This window comes from Artemia sp. Qi Xiang Cuo, chromosome 3 (assembly GCF_049724085.1).
Source record: "Artemia sp. Qi Xiang Cuo chromosome 3, ASM4972408v1, whole genome shotgun sequence".
Lineage (NCBI taxonomy): Eukaryota > Metazoa > Arthropoda > Branchiopoda > Anostraca > Artemiidae > Artemia > Artemia sp. Qi Xiang Cuo.
The window spans coordinates 62,270,672-62,292,851 of NC_142796.1; the positions used below are offsets into that span (position 1 = coordinate 62,270,672).

General features: G+C 35.2%; 1 protein-coding gene across 5 annotated transcripts in view; it reads right to left on the bottom strand.

Annotated features, from left to right (window-relative positions):
• LOC148954383 (uncharacterized) overlaps positions 1-22,180 on the bottom strand; it is a 253,036-nt gene that overhangs the window by 123,306 nt on the left and 107,550 nt on the right. For all 5 annotated transcript variants that reach the window (XM_089087072.1, XM_089087068.1, XM_089087069.1 and 2 more), the window contains 4 exons: positions 18,843-18,948; positions 10,923-11,005; positions 8,227-8,350; positions 1,293-1,423 (listed from right to left, as the gene is read on the bottom strand). In XM_089087072.1, coding sequence (XP_088943198.1) covers positions 1,293-1,423; positions 8,227-8,350; positions 10,923-11,005; positions 18,843-18,948 — 444 coding nt within the window. The remainder of the gene's footprint in view (positions 1-1,292; positions 1,424-8,226; positions 8,351-10,922; positions 11,006-18,842; positions 18,949-22,180) is intronic.

Here is a 22,180-nt window from a genome sequence, read left to right on the forward strand (position 1 = left end):
CTGTGCGTATTAGTATTTTAGGGTGTCCTAATTTTTTTTCTATTTGTTTTTTTGTTGAATTATGTTACTCGGATGATTTCCATTCTATTTGGTCGGAAGCGAAAAAACAATGTGAATTTTGAATGGTCTAGATTTATAGAAGGTATGTCTTTAGGGGCTTAGAGTTAAAGAATTTCAATCAAAAACCAATTTTTTCTCAATTTCAATTCTTGGTTTTACTAAAAACTGAAAAGAGCCCGGTCTTGAAAATGATTCCTAACATGTCAACAATTTTAGTCTACCAATAAAAAAATTTCATAGACTCACACTTTTCAAATATATCTTCTTATGTTAATTGTTTCTAATCGCCAACCCTGAAGTTAAACAAAAATATATATAAAATATCAGCAGCAAAATTAAAATGTTTCTAGATAATTAAAGAATTAAATAACAAATAAAAATGATGTTTAATAAAAAGTTCTAATTTCTAAGACATTAAAAGAAAAACTTGGCTACTAAACCTACAGAATTCAAGCTTGGTTCACTTTTCTATTATTTGGGAATTTCGCTTCTTTTTTAACATAATAGATATACTTTCTGACATTCAAACTCGATATTTATTGTATTGGTTTTTTTCTTTTTTAAAACAGTAAAAGAGGAAAAAAGATAATTGTCAATTTGTTATATATAAAAATTGGATATCCCCAAAGCATTTTTTATTAAGAAAGAAAATGCTGGCTGATTTTTTTTCCTTAGCTACTCTACGCCCCCTCCCCAAAAACCTTTAATCCGGAAAGTTTTGTAGAAAAGCGACTGTTGAAAGATTTTGAAAAGAAGTATCGTTTAATAGTCTTATTTGCAAACAAATAATTTATTTTAAAACAAACTGTTTTGTTTTGAAAATTTTGAAAACTATAAAAACTTTGCAACTGGATCTTTTTCATAAACGAAACTGAAACCTTAAAAAAAAAAATCTGTTCTGAAGATGTGGTACAAACAATGAGCTTAAATGGTAAAGTACCTTTAACTAAGATTATTTCTGTACCTCATGTTAAATTCTCTTAAAAAAACAAAAACCACCAATTATCTCTATTTTTCAGGTACATATACAAGAGGGCGGCTTTGGAAGCGGCCCTTCCATAAAATATTAATATTGCTTGAAGTTCTAAAATTTGCATGCAATGTTTTTTTTTCTTTTTGCACCTCCACACCTACTGAAATAGATTCCTGCATGGATACTAGGTACTTTAAGAAATTTGTTAGTTGAAGACGAGAGATTCCGAGAGCTTAATTAAACTGTAAATTATAAATACCTGGAAATCAGTCTCTTTGTGGATGATACAGGCTTTCAGAGCATCAAATACAGTCATGCCAGACGGATTTTCCATAAAGAAAAACAGAAAGTGACGATGAGTCTGGGATGATGTAAATAACCTCAACAATGCTGAAAAAAAAAAAATCAAACAAAGCAAACAAAAGAGTTAGTCTAAACTGTCACAAGACAATACCGAAAAGGCCTATTAAAAAAAAAAAAAAATCTTAACTCGATGATTTTACATAATATTCAAGAGTTTTTGGAGGCTTGCTTTATGCGTTTAGTATGGAAAATATGCATTTGTGGGCTTTAATATACGTATATTCGGTCTTGTGGCTTAAAAAGAAATTTTTTAGCTTTAAATTGCCAATTTCTTTTGTAAGTTAGGTTAAAAGTTTTATTTAAAACGTCAAAATATTAAAATATATATAAAAATTCAAATTGAACAATTAGGTATCCACACCCCGTTCCTAGAGTTGGTGGTACCCATCGAAAAATTACTTACAGTGCCCCCTCCTGACTCAAATATAAGCTAAAAAAGCCGAGTCAATAAAAAATTCGATCGAAGTGGGCAGCTCCCCAGCGGCAGAGCCCCCCCCCTCAGCTGCGGCCCCCGGGGCAGCTGATTCAGTTCCCGCCTCGCCCCCTAGGAACGGCTCTGGGCGAACGAAAAGCTCAATTAATACCTTCTAAGGGTATTAGCTAGTTTCATCAACTTAAAAAAAAAAAAAAAAAAAAAAAAAAAAAAAAAAAAAAAAAAAAAAAAAAAAGGTCAGCAAACTCAAAAAGTTTTTTCGGTCTTCATTTTCTAACTCGAGTAAAACTCTTTTTTTAATTTATTCGAGCCTTGTTTTCGAATTGTTATTCTATGTATGATTATTTAATCGTCTATAAGAATTCCTAGGAATTCCAGAAAGCTGTACGTATTTTACTGTAATTAAGAAGCAACAATAGATGTAATCAGTTATGTTTTTATTTACCGCAAATGTACCTTAGGAACAGTATATTTTAATGGACAAATTTTATATTATCTATAGACTAATATATTATTTATTTACATTATAAATATTATTCACAATACAATATATTATTTGCAATGTTTTATAGTAAATATATTAAAAAAAAACTGAATATATTATTTATAGACAAATAGACAAATCTTTTAATAGACTGATTGTAATTGTTTTTAAAATAATTTCGAAACGAATCGTCGAGCATCAATTCCAAGGGATGCCAATCTTGCTTGGATTTTCGTCATGAACAACCCAGGGCTAGAGATACATAATTCAGCTTCTATACATGTAGATTTTATTGATAGAGACTAATGAAACAAAGTTCTTCAAGTTTTACTTCGATTAAGACTTGATTCCCAACATTTGGAATCATCTACCACATTTGTAAGCGAGCGTCCAAACTTTTACTCTAAAGAAAGAACAAAAGTTTTCAAGTTTTTTGGATACGAGCTTGTAACAACATTTTTAAACTCGAGTTTACAAACTCGATCTTAAATCCTAGCATAAAAGTTTTTTTTTATGTTGCAAAAAGATGCTTTAAAAATTACAAAGTTAACAGCTGATGGCGGAGTTTACAAAGTTGACAGAGCTCAATCGAGTAGTATGTCAATACGACCATAGCGATGAATATGGATATGCCCAGGAAGATGGTATCCTACCATAAAATTCAGAAAACACAAGACTTGTTTGTTTGGTGACAGAAAACACAAGATTCTTGGTCTACAACCCTTAAGAAAAAATCTAATACGGTGTTTGTTTCGACCTAAAAATGCTCTATAAACTACCATGTTAAATCTGAACCCCCAAAAGACATAAATAAACCCATAACCACTAACTATAACTAATATCAATTGGGATCTGATGAGCCCTTCTGACGTAGGTGTATAACAAAAAAGGAGCTTTTTCCTCATAGAGATCATGTAACAAAAGTATGTTAAAACAATTGCTGAAACTGTCGGCAAGATTTAGCTGATTTCAACCAGCAGTCCAAGTAACTTATTCAATGAAAAGAGAAAAATTTCGAATATAAGGAGGCAGAAAAACACCTACAGTTGTTTCAAACTTGTAAGACACGATATTTTTGTAAAGTTAAAAAAAAAAAAAAAAAATCTGAAATCACCCGGCGAATTAATAAATCAAAGAACTCTCCTAGTCTGGAATCGTGACCACCATATTTCGAGGAATTAGATAGTAATTTGTCTTCCTTGCAATGGCTAAATAGCCTGGAAGGGGACATAAGACTGTCTGGTATAGAGTACATCGAATATCCGAAATAGGTAGAGTGCGTAAGAAGAGGACCAAGAAGCAATAAATAAGGTCTCCTGGATATACTGCTCCTGGGCCAGATGGTATACTCGCAAGAATATATTAACTTTTGAAGGGCAGTTTAATATCAGTCGTAGTGAGTTTATTTAACTTAGTGTTGGTTAATATGGTTTGCCCTTAGCCATGGAAGGAATGTCTAATATTCCCACTTTATAAAAATATTGAACCCATATTGCATAGTAACTACAGGCCTATTAGCCTTCAAAAGAGTTTAAGCAAGATATTTGATACGTAAATAATTTCTAAGACCACACTGCTTTTCCATTTCTGAAAAATTAAGCAAGAAAAATTAAGCAAGCATCATATGATTTTATTTGATCAGACAAAAATTGTAGATACGTCTGTAGGACTTTTACAAGGCTTCAGAGAAATTACAGAAATAAAAGAGATTATCTATGGGGGTTATTAGTATCAATAGAGATGAAGGGGAATTTAGGATATATTCAATTTATAATAGTTTAATTAAAAAGCAGGTAAAATATTCAACCAGTACTGGTCTTAATAATTGTTCTGAAACAAATGATAACCTTGCGAAAAATGATAAGAACGAGGTAAATGCTGGGAAAAGTCAACGAACTGCAGCTGAACTTGCAACCAAAAGAATCCATTCAATTTATAATTCATAAAATGGTTGATTAACCCGTGAGCGTGATATTTAATTATGGGTTATGGACCGGGGGTTAGGTGACCTTTATTGTTTGTTCAAGTAAATATATTCTTCACTTTTTGATAGATTTCTATTTATACATTGATTGTAAGAGGAGAGTGGCGTATGGTATCAATATATACATTCGATTTTGTTTATATCGTTAAATACGCCAGTGCTGGAAGTTTTTGTGTGAGTTTGTTTCCTACTTATTTATTTATTGATATATATATATATATATATATATATATATATATATATATATATATATATATATGTATATATATATATATATATATATATATATATATATATATATATATATATATATATATATATATATATATATATTCTCTTCGTGTGTTTAGTTGTTGTATTTCTATGTGTGTTATTTTTTAAAAGAACATTTTTTCGTTTTTTCTTTTTTCCGTTGAGAAAGGCTCCCGGACGTGGGCCGAAATATTCGGATTATGTTTTAATTAAGTCTTTATTTGTCGTTATTTATTGTTTCACTGCTTTATTAAAATTTAAACCCGTTTTTTCTTGCTTAATTTTTCGTATATTGGAAACGGTTATCGATAAGACATTGAGGATAGAAAAATTGATTGGGTGGATAGAAAAAGAGCAAGAGAAAAAGAACAAGAAGGCTTTATATCCGGCCATTCGACAGTAGATCAAATTTGTATCTAAAGTTTATTTATTAAGTATACTAAGGGCAAAAATAATCTGCATGTAGGATTTCTAAATCAGCGCAAAGCGTTTGATAGCGTTGATAAATCCCTAATGGTCCAAGTTTTGGTTAGATTAGGATTACCTATCAAAACAGTTAGGCTTTTCCAATCCAAGTATGAAGAGAAAAAACAGGGTAACGGGTTTGGGGGATGGTATTTCCAGGATTTTCTGTAGCAATATAGGTCTGAGGCAAGGTAGCTCACTACCACCTACGTTATTTTCTCTATCTATTAATGATATGGTAGGTTTTTTTTTCAGAGAAGGTGGGTCCCAACAGTAAATCTAGGGAATATGGCCTTTGCAATGGTTTGTAGATGTTATCGCATTGGCGGCAAAATCTAAAGATGACAGGCAGAAGCTTTTAAATCTTTCCTCGGATTACCTAGATCTCAAAAGATTGCAATTAAATGTTGATAGAATGGAAATTAGGATTTTTAGTAAACAAAGAAGCAATAATCAACATGTCCACAAATTTCATTTTAATGGGAAAAAGATCTGGGTAGTAGAAAAAGCAAGTAATTTGGGTCTTCATTTTTCAGCTAATGGCTACTGGGAAAAACATACCTCAGCCAGTTTTGCAAAAGAAAAAGTAGCCCTACTTACACTATATAAAAATAGTAGTCTAAGGAAGCTAATAGCCTAAAGATGCTAAAACAGGTATTCAAATCCAAAATAATGCCAACTCTTCATTACGGAGCTGAGCTTTGGAGGACAGACCCGGCTAAGCAAGTGGAGTCATTTCAACTCCAGTATTATCAACAAATGTATAGACTACAGAAAAGAAAGCATAATCTCGTCATAAAATGTGACTTGGGATTATTTTCATTGGAAAAAGATATGTTAATAAAGACGGTTACATTCTGTCTAAGGACATTTCGTTATCCGGAAAACAGGCTAGCCAGAGCCGCGTATGACTAATTGCTAAAGCTCAATATAAAATCTTCGGGACTATTCCAGATAAAAAAAAACTGCTAGATGAAAGCGGTTTTTTCTATGTATGGAAATACGGCCAAGGCTCACAAGAAATTGAGAATTTTTTTTCTTAGAGATTTAATGACCTGACAAGAGGCCTAAGAGATTCAACATTGGGTTGCTGGCACACGTGCTTCGACTATATACAAGTGCTTTTCTATAGAAGTGTTAAAGAGAGTTTTGGTGAAGAATATTATTTCAAGTTAAATTTACCAATCAAATATATTAGAATTAAGATTCAGCCGCGAGCTAATTGTCTACCACCTTTAACAAATCGGAGCGATCTCAATTTTCCAGATTGATTACGTACCGAGCTAGGTGAGGAGAAAAAAAAACGGAAAAAAAGATGCCGTCGATGCAGAATATTGCACTTCAAGCCACTTTTCTTGTTTTTCAAGCCGACACATTTTCCTTGTTGTTCAAGCCAAGAGACTGTAAGTTTCGTATACAGGAGTTTCGGAAAAGGCAGTTCTAATAGCTTGCTATGCGGTATTTTGGGGGATGGATTGGGACATTTCCTTTTTAGTTGCAATTACATGGCAAATCTAAGGAAAGATTTGTTTAATCGTGGAAAGAATGAGCTGCTACTGGAGATCCTTAAATCAACGTCTCCTAGATATATAGTGGCAATAGGCGATTTTATTTTAAAGGGTTAAAGGCTCAAAATTTCTTTATTTGTATCTACTTATTTATTATGCCTATTTATATCAGTTTTGAATATGGATATACCAGCTTTTAAATTCACATATATATGGCAAGAGATTTTGAAACCCGATAAGGTGCATACCACAGAAAGACACCACCATAAGCATAGTTCTACTTTCCCTTACTTTGGATGGTTTTCGACGTCCCCGTAATGGGATGACACACACCTTCCTCCTCGCTATTATATGTAGTATTACTCCCAGACTCAAATACTATATAGCTAGAAAATCAATTGTTGCTTATGACTAAGTTTGATTGATACCCAACACCCAATTCCGGTGGAAATCCTTGTGATGTAATGTAACAGGTCCTCTTTCTGCAAAAAGATAGTATTGATCCTGAATCTACCAAAAGTCACAACTAAAACACTGATTGTTACCTCTCAAAAACTTCGGTTGAGATACAACAGTCTCTTACAATAGATCTCTTGACGAAGAAATGAAGAGCCCTCGACCCCAAAGAAGTCGGATAGAGAACACAACGCAAAAAAAAACGAAAAAACCCAACCAAAAAACGTGGAAATTAAATCGCACTTTTCACCATGTTTTGTTGACATTCAAGAAACTGCTGTGGCATATCTCGTAATAAAAAAAAATAACAAAAAACCAAGAACCCTTCCCCATTCCTCATAGATTCATGATTGGATCCAGACTCTAAGAAGCAACAACCAGGAGACTAGCCCTCACTAACTACCAAGTTTGTTTGATATCGAGCATCCCCTTTAGTCGATATCGCAAACAGAAGAACGTAGGAGCCCTCCTTCATAGATAACGAACTAGGCCAGGATCGCAAAAATCGTTGTTAAGACACTTATTCTTATTCCCGGGGAAATTAGTCTTAGATCTTATGCACCGTCTGACATTTGTGCTGATGACCAGAATTTAGGGACCCTCCCCCTTCCCAAAGAGGGTTGAATCCTGTTACTCTAAACACTAACTAGGATGACTTCTCTCAAACAATATGGCACAGATCTAATATAATATTCGTATGAATGTACTCATGACCAGAATTTAGGCGTCCACCACTATATGTCACTTCCAATACAATGTGTTTGAAATCTGAGAGTTCCTTCAGCTAAATGGGATGAAGAAAAAACTTGCCCCCCCGCCCATTCGTTCCAAAACCAACCACTTCTCCGTCCTGGTCCATCGCTTGACTTATACACCCTAATGGAATCTCAAATCTGGACCTCCTTCAACGTCACCAAATCCAAAAAACAACCATCTCGAAGATTCAGCCAGAATGGCTCGTCAATGCCCAAAGGTTGGGTCTAACCTGTCTCTGATCATCTTTAGAGGGCAGATTTACGGTTCTAACCCTCGAGGTCACCGTCCAAAGAGGTTAACAGAAAATTCACATCTCCCCACCTATTGACATTTCTACATTCAGCGGATGACCGAGATGTATATACCCCCTTAAGAAGAGAATTCCGAAGACGACTCAGGACAGACAGGATTCAATTCAAGTAGTCTTGATATTTGTCTGCGAAAATTTTGGCCTATAGTACACAGAAATATTTTAAATATATAAAAACATACCAAGAGCATTACGAGTAGGATCAATTCCACTGCCAGTTGATAGTACCACGCATATCCCACCAAGAATATTCTGAATCAACTTTTCTGATAATGTGTATAAGGATCTTGGCTCGTTTTGAAAAACCTAGGGAAGGAAAAATAGGAAAGGAAACCATAACACATATATAAATTAGGTAATAATTTTTTTTTAAGAAACTTATTTCATTTATTCGGTTAGTAATGTCAGTAAAAGCCATTGACGTAAGACATTCAACAATAAGAGATAACTTAAACAAAACAAAAAATATGACAGGAGATAAAAAAAAGGAACATAACAAAATAAAAACAAATTTTCGGATAAAATAGGAGGAATCAGAAAAAGGAGATAACTGGTTCCTTTATTCATATTACAATAAACATGCACTTGAGTGAAGGCCTACCCTTAAATTAGTGCTCAGTACCAAGTAAAACATCCACAAACAAACACAATATCCATAGAATACCCAAAGACAGGTGAGGACAGCCAAGTTCATGATAAAAAAGTACAATTTCGAATAAAAAAAACAAAAAAAACCATAACCCCAAATTTTTGTTAACTCCTCTTTTACTAAACCGACACTGTACTTCTCTTAAGAATTTATCGACATATTTCTTAGCTTACAAGTATCATCACGCTAAGCACGCTGCCTCCTATAAAACGCAATCGGATGCCAAATGACTACTTTCAAGCTTACTGCCTTTCCTAAAAAACATGTCTTCCTAATCTCTCTAAATTCATAGTGGGACTTTAATAATAACCAGATTTTGCTAGCGCTAATTTCAGCCAAATAGAATTTTCATAGATTTTTCAGCCACTCAGAAAATTCTATGAAAAACCTGATTGGCTCAAATTAAAGCTAGCTAAACCTCTGTAACAGTAAAACCTCATTGTCAATGAGCCTTAAGTATTTTCTTTCATGAAAGATTACACACACAATGGTTCTTATCTCTGATTTCGTATCCACCATATTTCAAAGACTCATTTAGCATACTATCTGGACTGCAGCCTAATTGCTTCTCTGTACTTTTAAAACGTTCTCTAACTCCTCCTACGTAAACAAATCTTCTTTCACTTCTAAATTGGTTAAAATTCTTTCATATTTTTGAAATTATTTCCTACGAAGATACGGATTAACACACGTTGAAAATTTACAATCTGTTTCTCCTTAACACTCTGTTTATCCCTAACTCAGCCCCTTTTGCGATTTATACTGGGACCAGTCCGGACTCACCACTTCCCATCCATTTTTTAACATACTATCTTCCAGATCCTCAACAATTGTTCTTTTCAGCCTCATTTAATGCACGATCCGATGCCTTCGCTATTTTCCCATACTTTCTCCTTGCCCTCATATAGAACTTTTATTCAGAAACTTTTTAAACAAAATCCTTCTCTTTTATAACAGTCTTGAAGCTTTTCACTAATATCCCATGTAATTTTCCTAGATTTGTTTCTTAAAACATTTTCTGCTATTTTGCAGAATATTTTCCCAAGGTTTTCCATCAATCTTCTGCATTATCAAAGCCTAGTCCTCAATTTCATATCCAACTGTTCTTGGGACGTTCCTCTCATAATTCTGTCACAAAGATTACTGACGTCATAACTACCTGATTAATAGTTACCCTCCGTGAATTGCGAACTTACCAAAGCCAAATATAAACGTAAATTTACATTGTCAGCTACTTTACAAACTATTGTGCAAAAATCATTCTATCCATCTTCTCTACAAAAAAAAAAAAAAAAAAAAAAAAAAAAAAAAGAGTTTACACTTTGAAAACTTACGAATACATAATTTCGGTTACCTACAAATTTTTATAGGGATCATAATGAAACTGCTTGCCTGCAATTAATAAAATCTTTAAAACCTATGATTTAGGTAGGCCTACAAAGAAGAAAAATACAACAAGACAACAAATTTTGCGCAAACATCAAAATCAATTGAACACTTTTTTGGTAGAACTACTTCCTAGAATCATTCTTCAAGACCAAATTCTAAACTCTCCTACAACATATTCAATTGTTCTTAGAGACCCTCCTCTTCAATTCTCAATTTGAAGTTTGTCAACGTTACAAGTGCGCGATAAGCACCAACCATTCCCAAATTCCTAGATGTTGATCTTAGCTTTTAACATCAAATAAAACTATTCCTCAATGCCCCATTGTCCTGTTGTTTCTACTGATCTGCGACTCACAACAGCATAACCGACAGAGTAAGCAGTCATTTCAGCCGCCATGTAATCGGAATTAATTGGCCATTTTATGGTCAACAAAATAATGTTTATTATTAGGTTATTGTGCCTTGCAGAAGAGTAGAACTGTATTACCATTGCTATTTTCCTTCCCTACCCCAAATCAGCCTCAGAAAGGATACCCTATGTGATCAATTCGAGCATTAAAGTCCCATAAAATTTCATATTTCTAGTTGGGCTCTTTTCTACTTGTTCCGAAAACTTATGTGAAATTCATCCGAGTCACTAATACCCCCTTCAATTTTTATATAAAGTAGTTCCATTTTTATTAATAAGGTGTGCAACAAGAATTAGTTATTAGCATCTTCCTATTTGATTTTTACGCGGATTGAGAAATGTGCATTTTTTCACTCTATTACATTGGTTTGGGTTCTATAACTATATACTTCAAGATCGAGTAAAGATAATCATACTACAAAAAGTCTCACCTGCAAGAAAGTGTATAGTACATCTGAACTCAGTGACTGATTCGAGCTCAGCACACCAGAAGAAATTGCCTCCAAATATCCTTCTAAAAAATAAAACATAATCCGTTCACTTACAAGAAAATTAAAAAAGTATTTTAACTTTAAAAAAGTTGAAAGAGTTTTCAACATTTTTTGAAGATTAATCATTTCTCCTTTCTCTTGAAAAAATAAAAAATTAGTCTTTGTGTTATTATTTATTGAATGTTTTCTACGGTAAAAGACGGTTAGAAGATAAAGCCACTCACAGGACTTTTGTGTTTTATGTGGCTCTTGAGTTTTTTATATAATGTAGTTGTGTTCTACTCTTTCGATGAAGTAATAAATATCTGAATCTGAAATCTGAATCTTTTTCAAACTGAATTGATTGGTGAAGTCCATTTGTCTATCTTCCCTCAATTTCTGTGGTAATACATTAGTATTACATGAAATCAATGTACTAAGTTGAAAAGGAACAGTCTCAGTACTTCTCCTATAGTTTGTTTATGAATCTTTGCTTCTTTTTTAGTTACTTTTTATGCCGTTTAACCCTGCCATTATAACCTCAAAAAGTTTTAACTTCAAAATTCCTTTGACTTCACTGACGTGTCGATTTGACCCTTATTGAATTGATGAGACTATAGTCTATCTATATAAATATGAGATGAGACTATATAAATCGAGCGTAAATCTGTTTATCTGTCCTGTATGCATTCCTACATTGTTCATCTGATCGCCAAGAAACTTTCAGAAGTTGTTTAGTACACACTTGCGAAGGTTTTACGTGTTAATACCCCCCCCCCCCCAGACCCTCTTGTTACTTTTTGTGTTGACTGAATTAGAGACCCCTCAACCTAAATACTTGACTGTTACTTGCAATTGCATTATTTACATTTTCTGGATATTCAATTAACGGATTTGTTAATTATGAATTCTGTCTTCTAATGCGGGGCTCCCACGGCGTAAATAAAGCTAAGGAGGTTTGTCATGAAAGTACGAACCATAGAGTTTGTCCCACTCACACAAAGATTGCACCTTTTTCACTTTTCAGCAATTTTTCACAGAAAGTAACTAAAATAGTCAGACATGGAGCTAAGAAAACAATCTTTTTGAGCATTTTTTTTGTTCTTTTAAAAATAAATAAAAAATTTTTTTTTTACCAAAGAGAATATTTAAACAAGTATACAATATTATATTTGTAGACACTATTTTGTATGTTGTTTATTTGAAATTTTCCACACGTCTTCTGCTATTGGTTGAACTTTGTGGACTTTCTTGAAAAAAGTTAAATAGAGTTTAACTTCTTTTCGGCTGCAATAAAGTCAACAAAGTTATGCGAGGAAAACGGTTTATTAACTTTGTAGTCAGCTTTATTGACTTTATTGGCACCGTGGAAGCCCCGCATAACACACTTCCAAAATTATAAAATTTCTTTCTCAGTTGAGTCTCTGAATTTGTTATTCAACAGTTTTTTTTGGAATTTGGTATTCAGCCTCGTTTTTCAACTATTTTTAACATTAAAAATACTATCATTATTTTACATGCGGGGAAAATTTTCCAGGGCAGAATTGTCACGGGGAATACCACCGGGAAGCAATTTCCGAAGCTAAAATGAATTATTTGTATATCTTTTTTCGACTTATTTCGACTTATTTTTCGACTTATTTTTTCGACGTAACCAAATAAATTAATTAGGTAATTTATATAAACGTAGGGTAAAGAACAACTATATTCAACCAGGGATTAACTTTTTCAAACAGTTCGTGGCAACGAACTGTAAGTAAGGACTGACTTGGCCCAATAGTCACCAAAACTCTAAAAAACGGAATTTTGATAACAATTGGTACATCAAAAGAATTAGCTTTTTATTCTGATTCCCTGATTCCAAAAATATAAAGTTAATGAAGTCTAATGTTACCCATCAAACGCTACAACCCTGAGAAAATTTGCCTGATTCTCGAAAAATGGGGGAACACCCCTAAAAAGTCAAGCGATCCTATCGAAAATCACCCCGTCAGATTTAGAACATCAAAGAACCCATGTAGAGGTTTCAAGCTCCTATCTACAAAAATACAGAATTTTGTATTTTTTGGCAGAAGAAAGATCACGATTGTGTGTTTATTATTTCTTTTTTTTTCCAGGGGTGGTCGTATCGAGCCAATGGTCCTAGAAGATCGGAGAGAGCTCAACCGAACTGAAATCATAAGTTCAATGCCCTTTTTAAGTGACCAAAAAGATTGGAGGACACCTAGCTCCTCTCCCACGCCCATTTTTCCTCAAAGACATCCGACCAAAATTTTAAGATAGCCATTTAATTCAGCATAGTTGAAAGGTCCAATAGCTAAGCTTTAGGCGATGACATAAAATTCCATAGTTCCTGGGGAAAGCGCTGTAAGTTACGAAATTTCCCCACATTGTTCAGATGTAGTATTTATTATTTGGAAATATATAGAAATTTTTCGGGGGAATTTTTTGAGGTAATTTATTCCGTGGAGGGGGGAAATATTTTCCACCGGGAGAATTTTCAGTGGGGAGGAAAGTTTCCAGAGAATTTTCCAGGAAAAATGTTACACGATGGAGAGGGAAGTCGATTTCCCGGCATGATTTGAGAAATCATCAGAAATTGAATAAAGAACGCACAAATAAAGAACGAATACAGAAAAAAAAGTTTTTCAACTGAAAGTAAGAAATTTTATATGTAGTCTGGTCAGTATAAACTGTTTTGTCTCACAGGGTAAGAAAACATATATTTTTGGAGAAGGGGCAAACATATTTTTCTATATTCCACAAAACAGTGTACATTACGGTTTTTTCTTGTTTTGCATGCCTTTTATCTGATAGGTTATTTGGCTAGTACATGAATAAACAATAGATATGATGTGTGCACAACATCAAAACTTCAAAAATGTGTACGACAACAGTGATCGTAAAAAATATAAAATACAGACAAGAGAGCTTTGGTGCTTTAGTTTAGGTTTAATAGGAATTACAATTAATAGTGCCGTCGACTAAGCAGGGCTATCCAGTTAGTTAGTTAGTTAGGTCCTCCTGAGCCATCTGGGGCGCATAGGGCATCGACAAAGCCTCGGTAAACGTTACGTATTGGCGCTGCGGCAAGTATATCCTCCCACTGGGGTTGTAGTGATGTGTGAGCACTGCGTGGATCACGATCGTACGTGTGTCTGAGAGTATTTCTCTGTCTTCCCCTCTGTCGACGCCCACGCGGCTGCCATTGAACCTGGTTCGGGATTCTTGAGTCCTCCATCCGAAGGACGTGACCAAGATAGCTCCATCTCTTCTTTTTCATCACTTCAGTAATAAGCGGATGGCCAGATCTTCTGCGGACCTCAATGTTGCTGACTCTTTAACGCCAACCGATATTCAGCACACGTCTCAAGCACATATTTTCGAAAGCTGTGAGTCTTTTCTTTGTCCCAACGTTTAGTTTCCAGAACTCACTGGCATACAATAGCACGGACAAAACGTTGCTATTAAGAAGTCGCAGCTTTAGTGCAAGCGAGTACTTCTTTGATTTCCATACTGGCTTAAGTTTGTTGAAAACAGCGTTTGCCATGCCAATTCTTCTCTTGACCTCATTTTGCACTTTTCCTGTGTAATCGAACCAGCTTCCAAGGTATTTAAATTCATGGACTTGTTCGACTCTACGATTTTTGTGCAGGAGCTCGACTGGCGAGCCTGATGTTGCCATTGAGCCTGATGTTGCCTGATGTTGCCGTCTTGTCTATGTTGATGTTTAGGCCAACTTTCTCCGCTTTAACGCTCACTTTATTAAGAAGCTCCTGGAGTCGCTGCTTTGGCATTTCCAGAAGTGCCACATCATCCGCAAAGTCAAGGTTCGAGAGGATTTTATTTCCGACTGTTATTCCGAAGCCAGCCGCTTCTCTTAAAACATAATCCATTAAAATTATAAATAAAAAGGGTGATAAAATGCATCTCTGTCGTACTCCTGAAATAATTTTGAAGTAGCTAGTTGTTCCGTTCTCTGTCTCTATTCAATACCCCGTATTTTCATAAAAGGCTATGATCAAGCTTGTTCTTTTCTTGGGGACAACATGATACTGTAAAATTTCACAGAGTGTGTCACGGTCCACGGAATCGAAGGCCTTTTCAAAATCAATGAAGAGAATGTATACTTTGTTGGACCGCTCATTTGCTTCTTCTATCAGAGTCCTGAGCGTGAATATGAGATCTGAACAAGATCTACCTGTCCGAAAACCATGTTGCTCTTCTCTCAGATACGGATCAAGTGCCTTTTTTCAGTCGTCCTAGCATTACAAGCGCTACAACCTTACTTGGTACTGATATTAGGTTTTTATCTTGCCAGTTATCGCGGTTAAGAGCATCACCTTTCTTAAATATCTTAACAATTATCCCCTTGGTCCAGTTGTCATGGACCTTTTAAAACTGCCAGACTGTTGCAATTAGTGTTATCCACACTGAGAGGCATGTCCTCATTGATGCCTTGATCATTTCCGAAGTTATGGAGCCTTCACCGGGCGATCTTCCATTCTTGAGTTTCTTCACTGTAACAGGTATTTCTGCAGATGTGGGGGGATTTTCATTAATCTTCAGGTTAAGAAATGGCATAGAAGGAATACTTTATTGGTCAGTTGGTCTTGGTCTATTTAAAACCTTTTCGAAGTGGGATACCCACCTTTGGTCAATTTTCTCTGTTTTGGTGAGACTATTTCCAATCTCATCTTTGACTTGGCAAAATCTGCTGAGCTGCTCTCGTAGTATTTCATGTGCGAGCATGTAAACTGCATTGAATATTCCTTTTCTAGCTGCTTCCTCTATTAGTGTATCCTTTTCTTCTACAGAAAAGGCTAGACTAGGCTAGATTTTCCGCTTGTCAGCTTTTGCCGACTTCTTGATTTCTTTGTCCTTCATTCTATATAGCCCATTTGCGAAGACCGAAGTTCTGTCGCCGCCAGCAGAGAAAATGTGCTGTCTCAAGTCATTACACTCGTCAATTAGATTCCAAATTTCCTGTGATATCCGTCTTTCTTTCGGTTTCTTCTTATACTCGAGCACATCTCTAGCAACTTGATTGTAACTTGTCTTCATTTTTTGCCATGCTGTTTCCGGACTATCTGTGCCGTTTTCTGTTTCAAGTAGAGCGAATGAGTTCTTCAACTCCATACAAAATTTTCTACGGGTTTCCCGGTCATGTAATTTATCCACGTCATAAAGCTTCGTAGAATTTGACTTTGTGTTTTTGGGCACTTTCAGTCTGACTTTCAATTTTGCTACCATCAGGATGTGGTCCGACTGGATATCTGCCCCACTGAAGCCATGTACGTCCAGAAGACTTGTCCGCCATCTCCTTGAGATAAGGAAACGATCTATTTGGTTCTTCGTCCTGCCGTCTAGTTAGATCCATGACTGTTTGTGGATGGTTTTATGTTCAAACTGAGTTGTACCGACCATAAGATCATTAATCAGAGCACAATCTACCAGGAGGGCTCCGTTTTCATTCATTTCACCAAGACCATGTCTCCCTAGGACTTGTGGACAGTAGTCTCTTTCTGGTCCCACCTTTGCATTGAAGTCCCTAACCACACAAGGAAGGTCATGTGATGGGACTTCTGATGTCAATGACTGAAGAGCTTGGTAGAATGACTCCTTATCAGTATCGTCTGCATCATTCGTAGAAGCATAACATGCAATGATTGAAATTTTCGGATGGTTGGTTACAAATCGTGCAAGTAAGCATCTCTCACTGACTGGCTTCCATTCAACTAGTGCTTTACCAGCCTGGTCAGACAGCATTATCCCAACTCCAGCCTGGTGCCGGGATTCATTTCCGCTGTAAATTAGTGAGTAAACCTCTCCTAGTTGTTCATGTCCAGATCCAATCCCCCTGACTTGGCTTAGAGCAAGGAGATCTAGCTTATACTTCTTCATCTCTCTGAGTACTTTTTCAGGTTTTGTCAGCTGGTTTAGTGCCCTTACATTCCAAAATCCAAATTTCGTATTAGCTTTTGCTGTCATAAATTGTGTCCGTGGGCGTGCTGAGGTTGTCGTCAAATGGTGTAGTGGGGTACCCGAGGCTATCATCGATGTTTCTTTTGCAATTTGGAATTTTACGGGGATAGATCGCAAGCCCATCGCCCAACCCTCCTCATTTTACGGACTTAAAATCGTCATGCTCCACCGACCTCTGCAGGCCAGGATCCTTGCAAGGTTGAGTTGCAAAGTAGGGCTATTCAACAGATCTAAAAACGTTCAAAACAGGTTTCATTTCTATTTATCAAAATTTTGACTTGGAAAAACGTCTAAGTTAATTTGGATCAAACCTCAGATTTCCGAAACCTCAGATTCATCGTTTTGAAAATTCATTTTAGTTGAATCAAAATAGACTAGTCAGAAGCAAATGTACACAAATATATCTCCAGTGCTTATTTGACAAAATTAGTAATTGTACCTTCGGCCCAAATTAAAGCAAAAGTGAAAAAGGGTATTACAAAATAAAGAAATACATCGTAATTAAATTTGTCGGGTAAACAGTAGATAACACTAGTTTCTTGTTTCAGACATAGACTTGAATTTTCTTTCTCATCAGTTACCAATCCTCTTTGATTGATGGTTAAAAAAAGTACGGTTTTTTAGCCAAATATCTGAATTTAAAACTTTTTTTTTTATGCGGGCCCTTGAAGGTGAACTTACACTTACTGAAAATTGGAGCCATAGCTTGGCTAATTTCACCAGCTCTGACTTCTGTGTTTAATAACTGCAATCCAATCCAGCCTCTGTCTTGAGTGCAGTTCACTTTTGGTCAGTTTTCATTTAGACTTACAAAAGATTATTGAACAAAGAAAAAGAAAAAAAAGACCATCACTATCCTTGTCTACGAATCTGTCAAGCTAAAAAAAAGTCATCAGCTCTGTCGTGTTTTTTAGCTCTGTCGGGCTAAAAAAAAGTCATCAAAAATTTTGGCAGCCACCTAGCAATAAGAAAAATTGTTATTGGGTTGGTCACATCCAACCTATAATCCAGCATAGTTTTCATTCAATAAGGCACTTAATTTGGAGTTCATCGGCATACTGAAATGTTGTTTGTAAAAAATCAAACATCCAGAGAACTGAACCACTTTATTTTGGCGTGGTGGTGACAGGGTCGAGGGTGGCCTCACCCTTTAGTGTTGGAGGGTTCAAATAATAAGTACATATCCATAAAAACTTTATAGTTCAATATAAATATAATCAAAATTATAGTTAAATACAAAAAAAAGCTAGGTATATAATGACAACATGAAAGTTTTCTTTAAAAACCCAAACAATATTTACAGACATAAAAAAACAAATATGCTGGTAATTATTTTCGTCGAGGGTACATTCGATTACTGGATGCGTAATAAGTGAGGGAACCTCTTGGACACCAAATAAAAAGGCAGTACTAGCCCCATTCCTCTCACCTAAGCAAGGACGGCCACATTTACTAATTTTAAAAAATCAAGAAGATTTTTTGGGCGAACAAATTTTAGACCTCATTATTTTCATAGAAAGAAGAAATCAATTTTTCTTTTGGATGGAAAACGACTTCAACTACTTATTATGATCATTTGAATTGAACTGGGAGAATAAACTGGTCTGAAATAGATAAGAATCAGTTGATTAAGCATATAAGGAGAACAAGAGGATGGACTCGACGCTATAAGCTACAACATAGAAACCAGTTTCAGTTCAATGGCAAACAATCACTTTCCAGAGAAGCCTTCTGCTGCACTTCTAAAATTTTTCTCTCTTTTGTATTAAAACATAGCCTTACACATTTCATTGTATACGACTATAATCTTTGCATAATGGTTAATTTAATGGACAGGGTTCAGTCCCTTGACAGAAAAAGAACATCCAAAAATTTGTTTTGTTAAGGAAAGCTTACCACTGTGGGAAACAATGAACCAAGACAAGCCGTGAAATGAGTTAAGCATCTTGCCAAGTAAGTGGACACAGTGACCAACTTTCGCGAGGTCACTGGATTCAAAAACCTGCAAAAAAAGAAAAGGGTAAAAAATCAATAAAACAATCAACCTTAACATACCCCCCCCCCCCAAAAAAAAAAATGACAAGAGATAATTCTAAAAAAAGCTAATATAGACGGTTTATCCATGGGGGAATTTTCTATAATTGCAACCGAAGCCCGGTTAAACTGGATCCAAAAAATTATAAAATTCTACATCGTTTTCAAGATTAACTGTCAAAATTCAAAAAGTTCTCAACAATATTCTACAAGATCCAGAAGAAGAAAAAGAAAAGACAAGTTATAAAAGCTCCTTTTTGTAACCAGAGCCTTCCGATAAATAAAGACTTTTGCATCATAACTGTAGAAGCTAACATGATCATAAAAATAAAACAAATATAAACAAAAGCAAAGATGAACAAGAAAAAAAATCTTAAGAATTTGAAAACTTTTAAAGAATAAAAAGGAAAAAAGAACAAAGAGATAGATGAAATCATAAAGTTCGGGAATTAAAACAGTGAGCAAAGTAAAGGCAAAAAATTATCTTATCTTTGAAACACAGAACTAGTCTTAAATTAAATGTTGTTGGCCATGTAACATATTCAGTATGTGCTAGTCTATGCAGTGCTTATTGTGATTGCCTTATCATGTGTTTTATTGCCTTACCGTGTGTTTTATTATGTTTGCTTTGCTTAGATTGCTTATTTCTGTAGGTGCTTGAGTTTTTTTTGTAAAAGCTTGAAGGTTGCCAAAACGTTGCAGGCACTCTTGCAGTCCATTTGGCGTTATACCGATTTTGTAAATCCGTTGAAACTCGCAGTATACCACTTTTTTAATATACATTATAACACAAAATGACTGAAAACAAACACAAAATGACTAACACAAAACCAAACCTAAACACAAACGACTAAAATTAGTCCGTTAAATTTCTCAGTTCCTAAGATTTGACTTCAGTTACCAATTTGCGAAAAAAAAAAAATGATTAAAGACCTTATATTACTGGACTCCAGCTGGGGGTAATAGGGATAGAGGAATTCAACGGTCATAGTGCATTCAACAATGCAGTCTCCATAAAAAAAATAATTCCCCATGGGCAGAATGTTTTACAGAGTTATGATTTGATTCCCCCGGGCTAAATGAGTATTCTATTATTGTTCTCTCTTCTAAGTTCTATATGTAATATATATCTTGCCCACAAAGTAAATGCACAAGGAGGTCACTTGAAATAGCATTACTTTGCGCGTATAGTATTCTAGGGTCTTTGGTTTGAATTATTTAGTTTTAATTTACAAAAATAATAATCCAGCAGCCAAACGCAACAGCAACTTCAATACATTTAGGAATGACTGGTCTAGTGTTACTTCAGTCTAGCTTAGACCTAATGTTAGTTTTCTTAGTCTTATCCATAGGTGCACAGAGATTTGTCCCTTTAAAGAGAGAGGAGGGGAGATAAGCATAAAAGTGCATTTAAAGGCTACAATTTTCAGCTTTCTCAGGGGGCCCATCAAACCTTTTCCAGAGGAATCCCTCCTATTCTCTCCTGTGTCAGATATAGCTTAATGATGCCTTCTGTGTCCATCACTACCCCTCCCCCCAAAAAAGCAAACAAAAGAAAAACAAAAAAACAAAGCGGGCGAAAACAACATTTATCTTGGTTTCCGGTCCTTAAACGAAATTACGTTTCTAAGATGTCTCCTTCAGAATCAAGGAATGATTAGTGTGTCTTTATTTATCAGGGAGCATTTATCTATTTATCAAACTTAATGCTCAGGTTCTCTTTAAAACCAACTTAAACTAACACATTAAAAGAAAGTACACATAGCGACGCTTTTAAGCCTGTTTACAGCTTGAGAAAAACAGAATGTTTTAGTATATTTATATCCGCTTACAGAGTGGCCGTAAAAGCTCGAAGTATCTAAAAATAGCTTTTTGACAGAAAAGATGTCAAGTTTTTTGTCCGAGCAATTAATGGTTGGTAAAATTGATTTAGAACCAAGCATACAGCAAGGTTTTAGACAATGACCATGAAAAGTGCTGCTCTAAAACACCAACAGCAGCTGAAATGTCTCCGTGAATGGATGAATTAAAATTTACCTTATGAATAAACTGAAAAATACTGAGTTTCGGCTATACTGGGACATCAGTACTTGAAAAATGCCAGGAATAGTTTGCTCTGAAAATTATTTCTTAAATAAAGACCCACAGGTGCCATTTGTTCTATGACAGACAATTATTAAAAAAGAAGAACAATCTGAGGTTATATCCTATGCAAGCCTACTTATTTTAAGCAAGTCGAAGTGCAGGAGCGACTATTCATGATAGGGAGAGGGCATGATACATGAGCCAAGATGCAAATTTTTCCCAATTTTTGCAAATGAGTTTATTAGCATTTCTTGAACACTGCCATAAATTTGTCCCACCTCCAAAGCTTACCCTATTAACAGCTTTTTTACTCATTTCATGGTGCCAAAAAAATCATGAGCGGTGGTAGTTCTTTACTCATTTCAATCCCAAGGCTCTATGACTCGGATGCGCCTTCGCTTGAAAAGAATCAACAAATAGCTTTGGCGAAATAACTTAACTAAAGATGTGCAGCTCCTAGCAAAGATGTTATTGAAGTACTCCCTTTGAAGATAATTCAAAACCAAAGATAAAGCAAAGTTTTGGACAATGCTGCTCTGAAAACTTCTGCCCCAGAGTACTTCAACAAATACTGAATGTATCGGCCAATGCATGAATTAAAACTTAGTTTATGAATACACTGAAAATGCCGAGTCTCAGCTATACTGGGTCATCAGTATTTTGAAATATACAAAAATGTATTTACTTCAAAAATTATTCCTTAAATAAAGATTCACAGATGCCCTTTGTGTTATGGCAGGTGATTCTTGGAGGAAGAAATCACTAGACTGAGGTTATGCCCTACGCAGGCCAGCTAAAGATTCATCTTAAGCAGGCCGATGTGCAGAAACGACTATTCATGATAGGGAGAGAGCATGAGGCAAAAGTTTTATTTTTCAAACAAAGAGGTTAAAATTTATTTTTTTTCAAATTTTGCAAATGGGTTTTGGAAACACTTTTTGAGCATTGTCATTTCTTGTCTCACCTTCAAATGCTGACTCTATCAGCAATTTCTTTCTGCACGTTTCATGGTGCCAGAAACATCATGAGCGGCGGTAGTTCTCCACTCACTTTAATCCCAGGGCTCTATAGTGTGACACACCTTTGCTTGATAGACTCAACAGATGACTTTGACG